We start from the raw sequence: 11,892 nt of genomic DNA, 5'->3' as shown, positions 1-11,892 counted from the left end.
CAATCACAAACCATTTACGATATAGACGAATGATTGCAGTCAACAATCCCTACAAATCATTTAAGTACGACCGCAGACGGGAGCCAATATGATAGCGGGTCATATATGTTAACAGAGCCCCAAAGCCCTCAGAGAGTTAATAAGGCGTATAAAGCATTGTGGGCTCCTAGAAAGTCTTGGAAATCAACATAACCACAAGAACTAACAAATTAGAATCAAGGCAGATATGGATTATTTTACGTCAATGGGACAATCCCATTGACGTTCAAATATGCAACTAAAAGAAGAAAAAAGTCGAAGTGTCCACATAGAATATTGGGCTCAACAACTGTAAAACCCACAAAAGCAGCTTCTGCATCATTAACATCTCTCTATCTTAACAATGGCATTATTCAAAACTTCAGCTACTTCCTTTTCTCACACATTGCAGGGAGGCCAACTTACAACCACACCAAGGAATGGCCGAGAGCATCTAAGAGAGACAAGAGTATGCCAAAGCTTTCTCCTCACTCAGCTCCTCTGCAGTTGCATTCAACTTCTTCCTCGAGAACTCGTCAATAGAGAGTCCTATACAATTGTGAAACAAATGTGTATTAGAACTTTGAATGTTCACATTCTATTCAATTGTTAAGAAATGCAAAGACTACAGACTCTTACCTTGAACAATCTTCCACTCCCCATGTTGGCAAGTGACTGGGAATGAGAAAATGAGACCAGGAGGTACATCGTATGAGCCGTCAGAGTAAACACCCATGGAAACCCAAGTGCCCTGAATGTATCGTCAAATAAATAATAAGCATATAATAGATCTGTATAGATGTTCTAACTGAAATCCGAACAGAATCATAAGTACCTCTGGGGTTCCAAGTACCCAATCACGAATGTGATCACAAGCAGAACTTGCAGCAGATAATGCACTTGACAGCTTACGGGCCTTGATGATTGCAGCACCACGTTGTTGAACAGTGGAAATGAATTCTCCATTCAACCTTATTAATAAAAAGAATGCTTCACTGTAAGTAAACCTAATAATAGGACTAAAGCGAGTTTTAAATGTAGATCAAATCATGTACCATGCATCATCAGCAACAAGCTCACGGACACCTTTCTCCCCAGATGGTGTCTTGACAGTTGCATGGTTGACATCAGGATACTGCGACGATGAGTGGTTACCCCAGATAATAACATTCTTAACATCAGAAACTTGAACATTCAATCTCTCAGAAACCTGGCCCAAGGCCCTGTTATGATCTAGTCTAGTCAAACAGGTGATGTTTTTCTCAGGAATTGATGGTGCAAATTCCTTCAAGATCAATGCATTGGTGTTTGCGGGATTAGCAACAACCAAAACCTGCAAATAGGAAAGGGAGCTTGTAATGTCAAATCAATTTGAACTTCTAACTGCAATAAGTGTCTTCATGTTGTACAGAAAATGTAAAAGCTCTCATACCATAAGGGATTTTAATTCTTTTAATAAATCTAGGGTATTCAATTAGGATTTTAAGTGATTCTCTAAAATTTAACGTGTATTCAATCAGGATTTTAAGATAGCTTACTGTTTATTAAAGTCCTAAGAAATCTGGTGATTCAATTAGAATTTTAAAGAAGTTTATAACATTCCACGTGTATTCAATTAGGAATTTATTCAAAGAATTTTAAAAAATTGAGGAATTTGAGGGAATTGGATCCAAGTGTATTTTAAGCATTCACAAATCTCACCTCTCCCCCTGAGATTCCGAGGGAATTGAATCAAAATTTTACATGAAATTTTTACAAATTAGTTAAACTCCATCAAATCATAGATTTATAAATTGATCAAAATTCCTCAAAATCTCAATTGAATACACACCAATCCTGAATGATGAATTTGATTGGAAACTAAACAAAGCTATTTGGTATCCAAAAGGGAGCTTAATCACACCCCTTATGGAGAACATGACACATTCATAATCTTGCATCTGCAAAACCACCTATATAATTACATTCAGAAAACAGAGAAAATAACATAGCACAGTCTGAACATAATTGACTGATTTGTCATGATTGTGCTTGAAGATGTATTTGAATCGTGCACAAATTCATATCATAATGAAGTGACATATTCCTTATAAAAATCAACAAACTACGCAATAATTTCTGTTCTATTCAATATTTTTTACCTTGCAGTTGGGAGCTGCATGCTTTTCCAGTGCAGAAGCTTGGGACCTGTAGATGGAAACGTTCTTTGTCATGACGTCTTTCCTTTCCATGCCTTCTTTCCTTGGGAAGCCACCCACCATGACGGCGATGTTAACTCCAGTGCATGCCTCCACAACATCAGTTGTAGCAACAACACCTGATACAATCCACAACAGGTACCAATCACATCAAACTCAACCACAACATGCACGCACAAACACGCAGTTCCATATACCGATAACAGATCAGTGGTATTTACCTTTAAGCAGAGGGAAAGCGGCGTCCACCAACTCCATCTTGACACCATTCAAAGCCTCAGCAGCTGGTGGAATATCAAGCAAGTGCAGAATCACCGGCTGATCCGCTCCGAGCATGATTCCCCTTGCGATCATCGGCACAAGCGCATATCCAATTTGCCCTGCAAATCCACAAATACACACACTTTCAACTTCACTCACTCAAAAATCATCCAAATCGGATCGCTACTTCAACAAATCACAAGCCACATCATTTCAAAACATCGATCTAATTACTACTTCGTCGCTCCTCCCACTCTCAGCCCTAGCACATACACATACATATACACAGACACACAGACACACAGACACACACAGACACAGACACACAGACACACGCACAGATATATATATATATATATATATAATCATGTACAGATCTAAAAGGTGCATCAATCATATGAAATATACAAGTTAACAACCAAGAACAAGATCGTAGATCTAGAAGATCGATCAAGGCTTGCTGAAAATTCGAAGAAACAGTGAGATTATGGATTCGATACTGTACCTGCGGCTCCAGTAACGAGGACGCGAGCTGGTTCTTTCGCCATGAATTCCGATGAGCTAAGGAGGAAGACGAATCGATCGATCTGAAGAGGCGAGGTGGACTTGCAGATGAGAAGAGCTTACAGTCAGAGAGTAAAGTTGAGGGAGGAGAGGGGTATATATCTGCGTGGAATTTTTGTAGCCAAGAAGATGGGATACGGACAGGGGAATAGCTTGACACGGCGCCGTTTTGAAATTAAGTGGACGCTTTGACGGCGTCATCAAGCCAGTGACTTGGAGAGGACGTGGGCAGTATGGCGCGTGATGAAGAATAGGCGGAGGAGGGATATTCCGTTTAGATTCGGTCTCGTGATGTGTCCTAACGACGATCGTCATGATCCATGCGGAGGCCGTATAAAGTAGTTTTTAAAGTTTCTAATCCAATTGTTCTTCTTTAAGTCAAAAAACTTGAGAAATTTTTCAGTGTACTTGGCAACATGGTTGAGTATACCAATATAACTAATGAGAATATCTTTCTGAATTGTTCATATTATTATTATAATATTTAGTGTATTAGACCGTGATTTAGAAAAATACTACTTTTACGATATTTTTCATACCACAATCGTATTATCTCTCTATAAATATGGCATCCATATGTGTAGATGGGTCATTTAACAAAATGGTACAAATGTATGAAAAATATGATAAAGGTAGCATTAATCGTGTTCTGAGAACATAGAAAAATCTGTCAATGAGATGAGTGATAATAACTTTTTCCTTTACGTTTTCATTTCATTTTACACACTACTCCAATCCCTTAGCTCCGTGAGTCGATTAAACATTTTGCTTACATGGCAGGAAATTTGATGATTTTTGTTTAATTATTCCTACTTCCCTTCACAATACCTACTTATTTAATTTGATTTAATTGTTGAAGATTTGGAATCCAAATTTTATGCTTTGGCCTTATTTCATGGTGTGGATTTCGGTTAAGATAAAACCCTCCCTTGATATGAAAATTATTCAGTGATGAAAGAAAACTTTGCAGTTGACGCTTTACCATGTGGTGGAAAACAATCATACTTACACATTTTGACGTGAATTCTCTCTCTTCCAACAAACGAACAATTTAGTTAACACACTATAAACGGCCCAATCACAACTAAAGTTAAAGCATCAAAGAATTTCCCTTATATAAATACTCAGTTTTATGAAATAATTGGTTTCGGTGTTCCTTTATTTTTCCAGAACGTTCTCCGCTGCTTTGGCGCTGCTCTTCCTGCATTCAACCATGGCTACTGCATCAGGTAAAGTTACAGACTTACAGTTCTCGTCGCCTCCCAATTTCTCGAATCGATCGCCGCCTTTCAAATCAAAGTTGTCACTGGTTTTTTTGTCGCTAAATATTTTAGAATCTTGATTAACAAGGAGCGAACGAGGGCTTAAATTTTGAAGAAAACCCCATTCTTTTGCGTTTTGAGTGTGAATGATCAAAATATGCTTAGATTTTTGGGGGTTTTTGAATTGTTGGGGGAAGATTGGTCTCAGTTTTGTGGATAATTATGATAATTAAGAGCACCCCGTCCATTGAATATTAACATTTATTGGATATTTTCTTAATTTCGAGATATGTTACGTTGCGATTTTATCGGAAGAAGATGGATTGGACTCAACGCTTAGGTTTTTTACATTTTGTTTTTTGTAGTGTGAGTTAGGGTGGGAGTGTGAAATGATATTTCAGACTTCAGGGGTCTATTTCTGCTCAATAATTGGTGAATGAAATTGATCCCTTTTTGCTAATTTAACTACCTTAACAGTTCACAATGTAATTCTGCAAATTCTAGTTAGTTATCAAGTGCAATTACTGAACAGTTTGGTAAATAGGAACCCATTATGCATACATATATAGACAGAAACATCATGCCGATGTTGGTGTGAGTAATTTGATTTCAGTTATGTAATTGTCTAAAACAATTTGAGTAATTGACACTTTTGTAAGAATGCAATCCCGCAATTTGATTTTGTAATGTTTTATGGTGTGTGCAGCGGCTTTCAAATCAAGGGAGGATCATCGGAAGCAGATGGAATTGGAGGAAGCGCGTAAAGCTGGGCTAGCGCCAGCTGAAGTTGATGAGGATGGGAAAGAGATTAATCCTCATATTCCTCAATATATGTCAAATGCACCTTGGTATCTTAAGGCTAATCAACGAGTAAGCTAACATTCTAAGATTCGTCAACCCTTTCCCTTACTTAGATGTCAAGGTGACATATGCTTAGCGTCTTTTTTCAATTTCTGTGTAGAGTTTGAAACATCAACGGAAATGGAAATCAGATCCAAATTATACAAAATCCTGGTACGACAGAGGTGCAAAGACTTTTTGGGCTGATAAATACCGGAAGGGAGCATGTGAAAAGTATGTGGATCATGCATTGCTTATAATACTGGTTCCTGATTTTCTTCTCCTGCTGTCGTACCACATCTAGCTTGTCATCTTCACTAAGATATCGGTAACCGAATCTCAAATATCATATACTTGTTCACTAATTGTAGTGGGAGTTTAATGATCACGTCTTTCCACTGGGAAGTGCTTTTCATGTAGGGAATGACAAGATTGCTGATGGTGTTATGAGCTCACAAGATTCATATATCCACTCTTATCCAAAACTGGTTTGTTAGTCGATCAAAGAATTTAGATGCATTTACTTAATAATTCTATAATTTGTGATGGTACCATGAGTTTTGTCAGGAAACTATACTCGGTTGTTAAATTGTTGAATGCCTACAGACAAGTTTTGATCTGGTTTTCTATAGTCACTATAGTAATATAATCATGTTAGTAACAAAAGCTTGTGTATCTTATTTACTTATTCTTGGGGATAGGATGCATATTTTAGCCCATGAAAGAAAATTTAAACTCTTCTTACCATATTTTGTGTTAGAGTTGGGATTTATTTATTACCAGGGGGTTTCATCCTTTTCTTTTTACAGCTGTGGGGCGATCACGCATACCACAAAGTTGTGCATGGAGAGGCCTAGAAAAAAAGGAGCAAGATGGACAGACATGCACATTGCACCTGATGAAAAAATAGAGAGTTTTGAGCTGGATTATGATGGAAAACGGGATAGATGGAATGGTTTTGATGCAGCAACTTATGCTCATATCATTGAGAGATACGAGGCAAGGGACGAGGCTAGAAGGAAATACCTGAAGGAACAGCAGATAAAAAAGTTGGAGGAGAAAAATAATAAGAAGAATGGGGAAGGGGAGGTTAGTGAAGATGATGAGGATGTCGATGCTCTGAAGGTAGATGAGGCCAAGGTTGACGAAAGCAAACAGATGGATTTTGCAAAGGTTGAGAAGCGTGTTCGCACGACTGGTGGTGGAAGCACTGGAACTGTGAGGCATGTATTGCTTTGTTTGCTATCTCCTTGATAGTCTGTGTGTTGTTTAATACGAAACATTTTTTTATTTTGTGTATGGCCTTCCCCCAAAAGATGATTCACACATGGTTTTAATTTTGAATTCTCTTGGTTCAGAAATTTGCGCATTCGGGAGGACACAGCTAAATATCTTTTGAATCTTGATGTCAATTCTGCTTATTATGATCCCAAAACTCGGTCCATGCGTGAAGATCCTCTTCCTGATGCTAACCCGAATGAGAAGTTTTATGGAGTGAGTTGTCGAACTCGGAATATTTTTTAATTCTATGAATGTGAAGGAAAAATGATTTGTCAACTTGCCATTTTTACAGGGAGATAACAAATATAGAGCGAGTGGGCAAGCTCTAGAGTTCAAGCAGCTCAATATTCATGCATGGGAGGCATTTGAAAAAGGGCAAGACATTCACATGCAAGCTGCTCCATCTCAAGCAGAATTACTGTATAAGAACTTTAAGGTCATTAAGGAGAGGTTGAAGTCACAAATGAAAGATGCCATTATGGAGAAGTATGGCAATGCTGCAACTGAAGAGCAACTTCCGAAGGAGCTTCTTTTGGGACAGTCTGAGAACCAAGTTGAATATGATCGTGCTGGCAGAGTTGTAAAGGGCATGGTATATATGAGATTAAATTATCTTGCCTTGCATTAATGATATTTGTACCTTTTATCTGTATGCAAAAAAAGCGAGAGGGGGAGGATAGTGTCTGTGTGCATGATATTTGTACCTTCATTATTTTTAAATGGAGGGGGGAGTTTCAAACCCGGTCGCATGGGTGGAAACCCAACACCCTATCCACTAGGATGTTGGACCACATGCAAGTTGTTTGCTAACATAAATCTCTTGTGAATTTATCTGATAAATTAATCTACCTAGTTGTCTCCTAGGCAATTTCATCTTCAGAATATGCTTGATAATGTCAAGATTGCCCTCTAACTTTTATATGTAGCATCTTTGAATGCTTGGTAAGGAAATTAACATCTGTTTTCTTCTGATTTTCTTTGAAGGAGACATCCCTTCCAAAGAGTAAATATGAAGAGGATGTTTACATCAATAACCACACAAGTGTTTGGGGATCATGGTGGAAGGATCACCAATGGGGATACAAGTGTTGTAAGCAAACAATTCAGAACAGTTATTGCACTGGTGTAGCTGGAGTTGAGGCTGCCGAGGCAGCTGCTGACCTAATGAATGCGAACATTGCCCGCAAAGTAGCCTCTGAAGGTTTGTATCTTTCACATATGTTTTTGTTTATTTATATTAATGTTTGAGAACACTGTTTTTATTGTTTATGGAGAGTGCTTTATCCATATTATTAAGTAATATCGTTTATTGTGGTTGATTTCATCATTTCGTTTATTGTGATTACGATCGTGTTTCCAGATTCTTATTTGTTTTACCTTCGTACATGTGGATATGTCTTGTTACTTTGTTATACTTTGAACTTCTTATCACATACTCAGTTACATTCTGATTCTTCAAATTTTTTGCAGAGACGCCTGCTCCAACAGAAGAAAAAAGGGTTGCTACCTGGGGAACTGATATACCCGACGACTTGGTCCTTGACCAGAAAAAACTTGATGATGCTCTTAAGAAGGTGATCTTGTTGGATTCATTTTCATTTTCAATTTACTACTTTTAATGTCACTTTATATATTTAATTTAAGATAAACTTTATAATACTCAACTCACATCGCCACTATACTAGCCATTGTTTCCAAACTTTATTGATTGATTGTTCATGTGTGTTGCTTTTCCCAGGAGGATGAGAGAAAGACGGAAGAAAAGGATGAAAGAAAGCGCAAATATAATGTTAAATGGGACGATGAGGTATAAATAAATACCCATTATGTTCCAATTGTGTTTACCTTTCTTTTCCTTGTATGATGTTGCTCGTGTACTGTGCTTCCTGGATAAATTTTTTTACACCGTGTCATGCATTTTGTAGGTTACTCCCGAGGAGATGGAGGCATATCGAATGAAAAAGATTCACCATGACGATCCCATGAAAGATTTCCTGCACTAAAAGAGTCAACTGTATTTGCCTTTAATCTGGATACTGTAAGCTTAGAAACCTTAATTAGCATCTTGTCGATTAGGCTCCGAGAAACATTTGCAGAAAACCTGCAGTTGTCTGAGCTCTTTGGATCTTGTTATTTTTGTGCACATCTGTAGAACAATGAAATCATATTAGAAAGAGGACAATTGGATTCAACTCTACTGCTTCTCCATGGATTGTGAAAATTGGGATACTAGCATACAAATATGTGGAGGGGCCTTGTAGCATCCGAGGTTATGTACGGTTTCCGTCCTCCGTCAATATTTGCTTGTATAAAAAAGAGAAATGCTCTCCCTCTCCACGACTCTCTTTTATTCTAGCTCTTGTATTTAATAAATCAAAGCAGAACCAAGGGACAAAAACAAAGGGAGGAGTATAAAAGGGGAAAACGGAGGTGAGAAATCGTGTACCTAACAATTAGAGGCCAATTATGTATAGGAATAAATTCTACATTGTAGTAAGTTATAATTATTCTAGGTCCCATATTAAGGAAACTCGCCTCTATATCGTAGTAATAATTGTCAATAACTACAAAAATATGTAATGTCACAAATAAAAGTCTAAGATGAACTAAAATATTTTGCTATAAATGTTTGGAAATTGTTTTACTTTATAGAGATGGTACCACGCTTTTGAGCTTGTGAGTGCATAATGCGTTGTAAACATGGACATTTTCCTGGTGAGCTTTTCGAACATGTTTACAGAGAAGCATTAAAGAGAGTACTGCATACACACAAGCGCTAGATTTTAAGACTGTGTGTGTTTTTTTTCCAATGTTACATCTTGGAAATTGATCTGCTCCACTTATTGTTCTTTGTATTCAAGCAATTTTCATTAAGAGTAACTATGTTAAAAAATAAAATAAAAAATCTAGCTCACTTAGCGATAACCTCTCTAAAATTATAACTATAGATTACAACTATACCTCACAAGGGTGAAGAGGTCCAAAGTAACGATCAAGTAATGTAAAATAGATCACAACTAAACTTTTGATTATTTCATATCCAAAAACAATAATCTTTAATCTTATATTCTCGACCAATTCACCAATCCACAAAAAGCATTTCCATGTACATATTCCACAGAAAATATTATAAAAAAAATAATTGAAAGGAAGAAAACCTAAATTGTTTGCATACATCACCACACTTTCTGCAGGAATCACTTCATTCGTCAATCTCTTCACCCTGAAAACAAAAAACTAGCAAATCTTGAAGCTTGTTCAATCACTCTCATATTTTGTATTGGAGAAAAAAAAAAAAAAAAAAAAAAACTACCGAAAGTTAAAATAAATTATGTTGATTTATGAACTGCGAGCCAACATCTCCTGGAACTCAAGAAGGGATTTCTCCTTCTGAAGCTTCATATCTTGCCTAAACTTGTGAATAAACTCCTCCGCTCTTTCATCCACTACCCGCAGCTGAGGTGACTTAGCAACCACTGCTTGCCACGCATCTTCAACGCTGTACAAACTCTTCTTATCTCTTTTCACAACCTTCCCATCATCCTCCTCGTCAACCGCTTGTTTCACTTTGCTTGTTTCTGCTTGCTCACCAAAATGTCGATCCTTCTTGGCGTCCACACAGACAGCGGCAGGCTCTTCAAAGAGTTCGTCTATGTGTATGGCTTCCGTATTCTTATTATGATGGAGCTTGTTGTGGTACTGGTAGCCAGATCTTCCCAGCGCATAACCGACGTGGGAGTCAAAGGTGTCGTAGTGATGGTTATAGTATCGGTTACTAGGGAAGGTAGAGGAAGGTTTGGTGAGAGCGCGGAGTTTGGATGGGATAAGAAAATGAAACTTGGTCTGCAAGGCACGGAGGTGTCTGGCAGTGGTTTTGATTGCTCTGGGGATGTTGAGTTTGTGGAGTTTTGATTGTACTTTATCGGTGAAGCTCCTCCACGTCCTCTTCGCGCATCCAAACTTCTTTGCCAGCGTCCGGCATGACCTAGAAGTATTGGATCGTAACGAAATCATTGTTTCCTTTCTACACAAAAACTTTGCTGCAACATAAGGCAAATGAGGGTATGATCTATATGATGGCTCGTATGGAAGAAGCTTTTGATACCTTACTTTTTCTGTTTTGCGCTGCTAAATGCTCCCGTTTTTCGACTAAATTTCGGGAAATGCCATTCTAGTCATAGCTAGCCAGCCAATTCAGAAAAATTCAACTTTGGAATAAGAATGGCAAATTAGCAATAAAGAAATGAATGATGAGTTGGTTGCAAAGTGGTTTCAACTTTTGGCAAAGCTTGGAGGCCCCAGCTTGGAGCAATCTTGGGTCCTAAGTTTGGTGAGAGAAGAGGACCAACCAAAGAAATAATTCATGTTTTTAGCATTTGATACTTTTTGAGTTGTATATGTAGTGTGTGGTGGGGTTTCCAGCATGTCACGTTGTGTTCGTTGTTTTGTGGGCTGAAATTGTGTGATCTGACTATTTTCTACAGGTCTTCCTACTCTTGTACTAGTTATATGAGTAAATACATGAAAGATAATGTAGAGAAGGCAAGAGAAGCATAGAATTATGGGTAATTGTTCTTGATTAGTTGTGGTTTCAATTGAACATCAGTGAGTATTATATATAACTATATTATATATAACTACAAGCTTGGTGATCGACTTTCTGTACAAAGAAAACATAAAAGGAAAACGAATCCTATTGATTTGGTTATGTAAATGAAGACTGATTTCCATAAATCAGGAGGTGATTTTGAACTGATTTGGTCAAAAATTATCTTTGTGATTTGCTTGTGTGTATCACGTTTATCATGACATAATATGTAATAATTAGTAAAGACATCATTCTATTTACGTTTGGTCAAAAAAGAGATTGACTATGGTACATACATTTATCATCTAATATGCACCTATAAAATATAATCGTTAGACGGTGAATGTATTAAGTAAATGTATATGTAGCCAAGAAAAGAAAGGTAGAATAATAGTTTACATGAGTTCTGATTGGGTAGGTCAATTGATGTTCATGTCTTAACGAGAAGACAAACTCTTTTTAGTTTCAAACACCGACTATATATGTATGGTTCACATCAAGTGATAAAAACTATAATTTTGATTTCAAACACTAGTGGTCATTTTTGTCTCACAATAGGCATAATCAGTGTTTGTAACTGAGATATATAGTAAATAGGGTTTCTCCTTATGAAGATGTATATATGAATCAATTCATCTACTTGCTTCATAAATTAAATAGGTTGATTACGAAATTTGCTAGAGCAGCGGCTTCTCTAGATGAAATTTGACAAATATTGTGCCTTCTCCATTAGTACCATTTATCATAATTAAACTTGATGGTGGTACCCTTCCATAGACCATCTCCAATGCATGTATTTTGAGGTCAAGAATGTTAGTGTTTTGAGTTTTGGGGTGTGTGTATAGGAGTCGAGATTCTCTTCAAATCTTTGCGTGTTGAG

The 11,892-nt window shown here is 37.3% G+C and overlaps 3 protein-coding genes across 5 annotated transcripts; 1 reads left to right on the top strand and 2 right to left on the bottom strand.

Annotated features, from left to right (window-relative positions):
* Nucleotides 1–209: 209 nt before the first annotated feature.
* On the bottom strand, nt 210–3,144 carry LOC125477434 (malate dehydrogenase-like). Its single transcript, XM_048584535.1, has 7 exons — nt 2,983–3,144; nt 2,438–2,596; nt 2,160–2,335; nt 1,074–1,351; nt 854–989; nt 658–769; nt 210–567 (listed from the first exon to the last, which is right to left on the bottom strand). Exons 1-7 carry the CDS (start codon nt 3,023–3,025, stop codon nt 473–475), a joined length of 999 nt encoding a protein of 332 aa, XP_048440492.1. The 5' UTR covers nt 3,026–3,144; the 3' UTR covers nt 210–472.
* A 970-nt stretch (nt 3,145–4,114) lies between these two features.
* Nucleotides 4,115–8,616, top strand: LOC103931822 (pre-mRNA-splicing factor SLU7). 3 transcript variants are annotated; one of them, XM_009341349.3, is made up of 10 exons: nt 4,115–4,270; nt 5,010–5,173; nt 5,265–5,377; nt 5,953–6,366; nt 6,502–6,637; nt 6,717–7,016; nt 7,409–7,625; nt 7,895–7,998; nt 8,163–8,231; nt 8,350–8,616. In XM_009341349.3, exons 1-10 carry the CDS (start codon nt 4,255–4,257, stop codon nt 8,425–8,427), a joined length of 1,611 nt encoding a protein of 536 aa, XP_009339624.2. In that variant the 5' UTR covers nt 4,115–4,254; the 3' UTR covers nt 8,428–8,616. The 3 variants fall into 3 exon arrangements, with proteins under 3 accessions (XP_009339624.2, XP_048440578.1, XP_048440580.1); XM_048584621.1 differs by having other exon boundaries at nt 7,895–8,006; XM_048584623.1 differs by lacking the exon at nt 4,115–4,270 and having other exon boundaries at nt 5,137–5,173; nt 5,265–5,471; nt 5,564–6,366.
* A 133-nt stretch (nt 8,617–8,749) lies between these two features.
* On the bottom strand, nt 8,750–10,741 carry LOC125477474. Its single transcript, XM_048584624.1, has 2 exons — nt 9,738–10,741; nt 8,750–9,647 (listed from the first exon to the last, which is right to left on the bottom strand). The coding sequence occupies exon 1, from the start codon at nt 10,436–10,438 to the stop codon at nt 9,764–9,766; it is 675 nt and encodes a 224-aa protein (XP_048440581.1). The 5' UTR covers nt 10,439–10,741; the 3' UTR covers nt 8,750–9,647; nt 9,738–9,763.
* Nucleotides 10,742–11,892: the final 1,151 nt, after the last annotated feature.

The sequence above is a fragment of a genome, unplaced genomic scaffold (genome assembly GCF_019419815.1).
Source record: "Pyrus x bretschneideri cultivar Hongxiangsu unplaced genomic scaffold, Pyrus_bretschneideri_v1 Contig21, whole genome shotgun sequence".
Lineage (NCBI taxonomy): Eukaryota > Viridiplantae > Streptophyta > Magnoliopsida > Rosales > Rosaceae > Pyrus > Pyrus x bretschneideri.
Note: the sequence above shows the minus strand (reverse complement) of the source record. Positions and strands in the feature narration are given on the sequence as shown.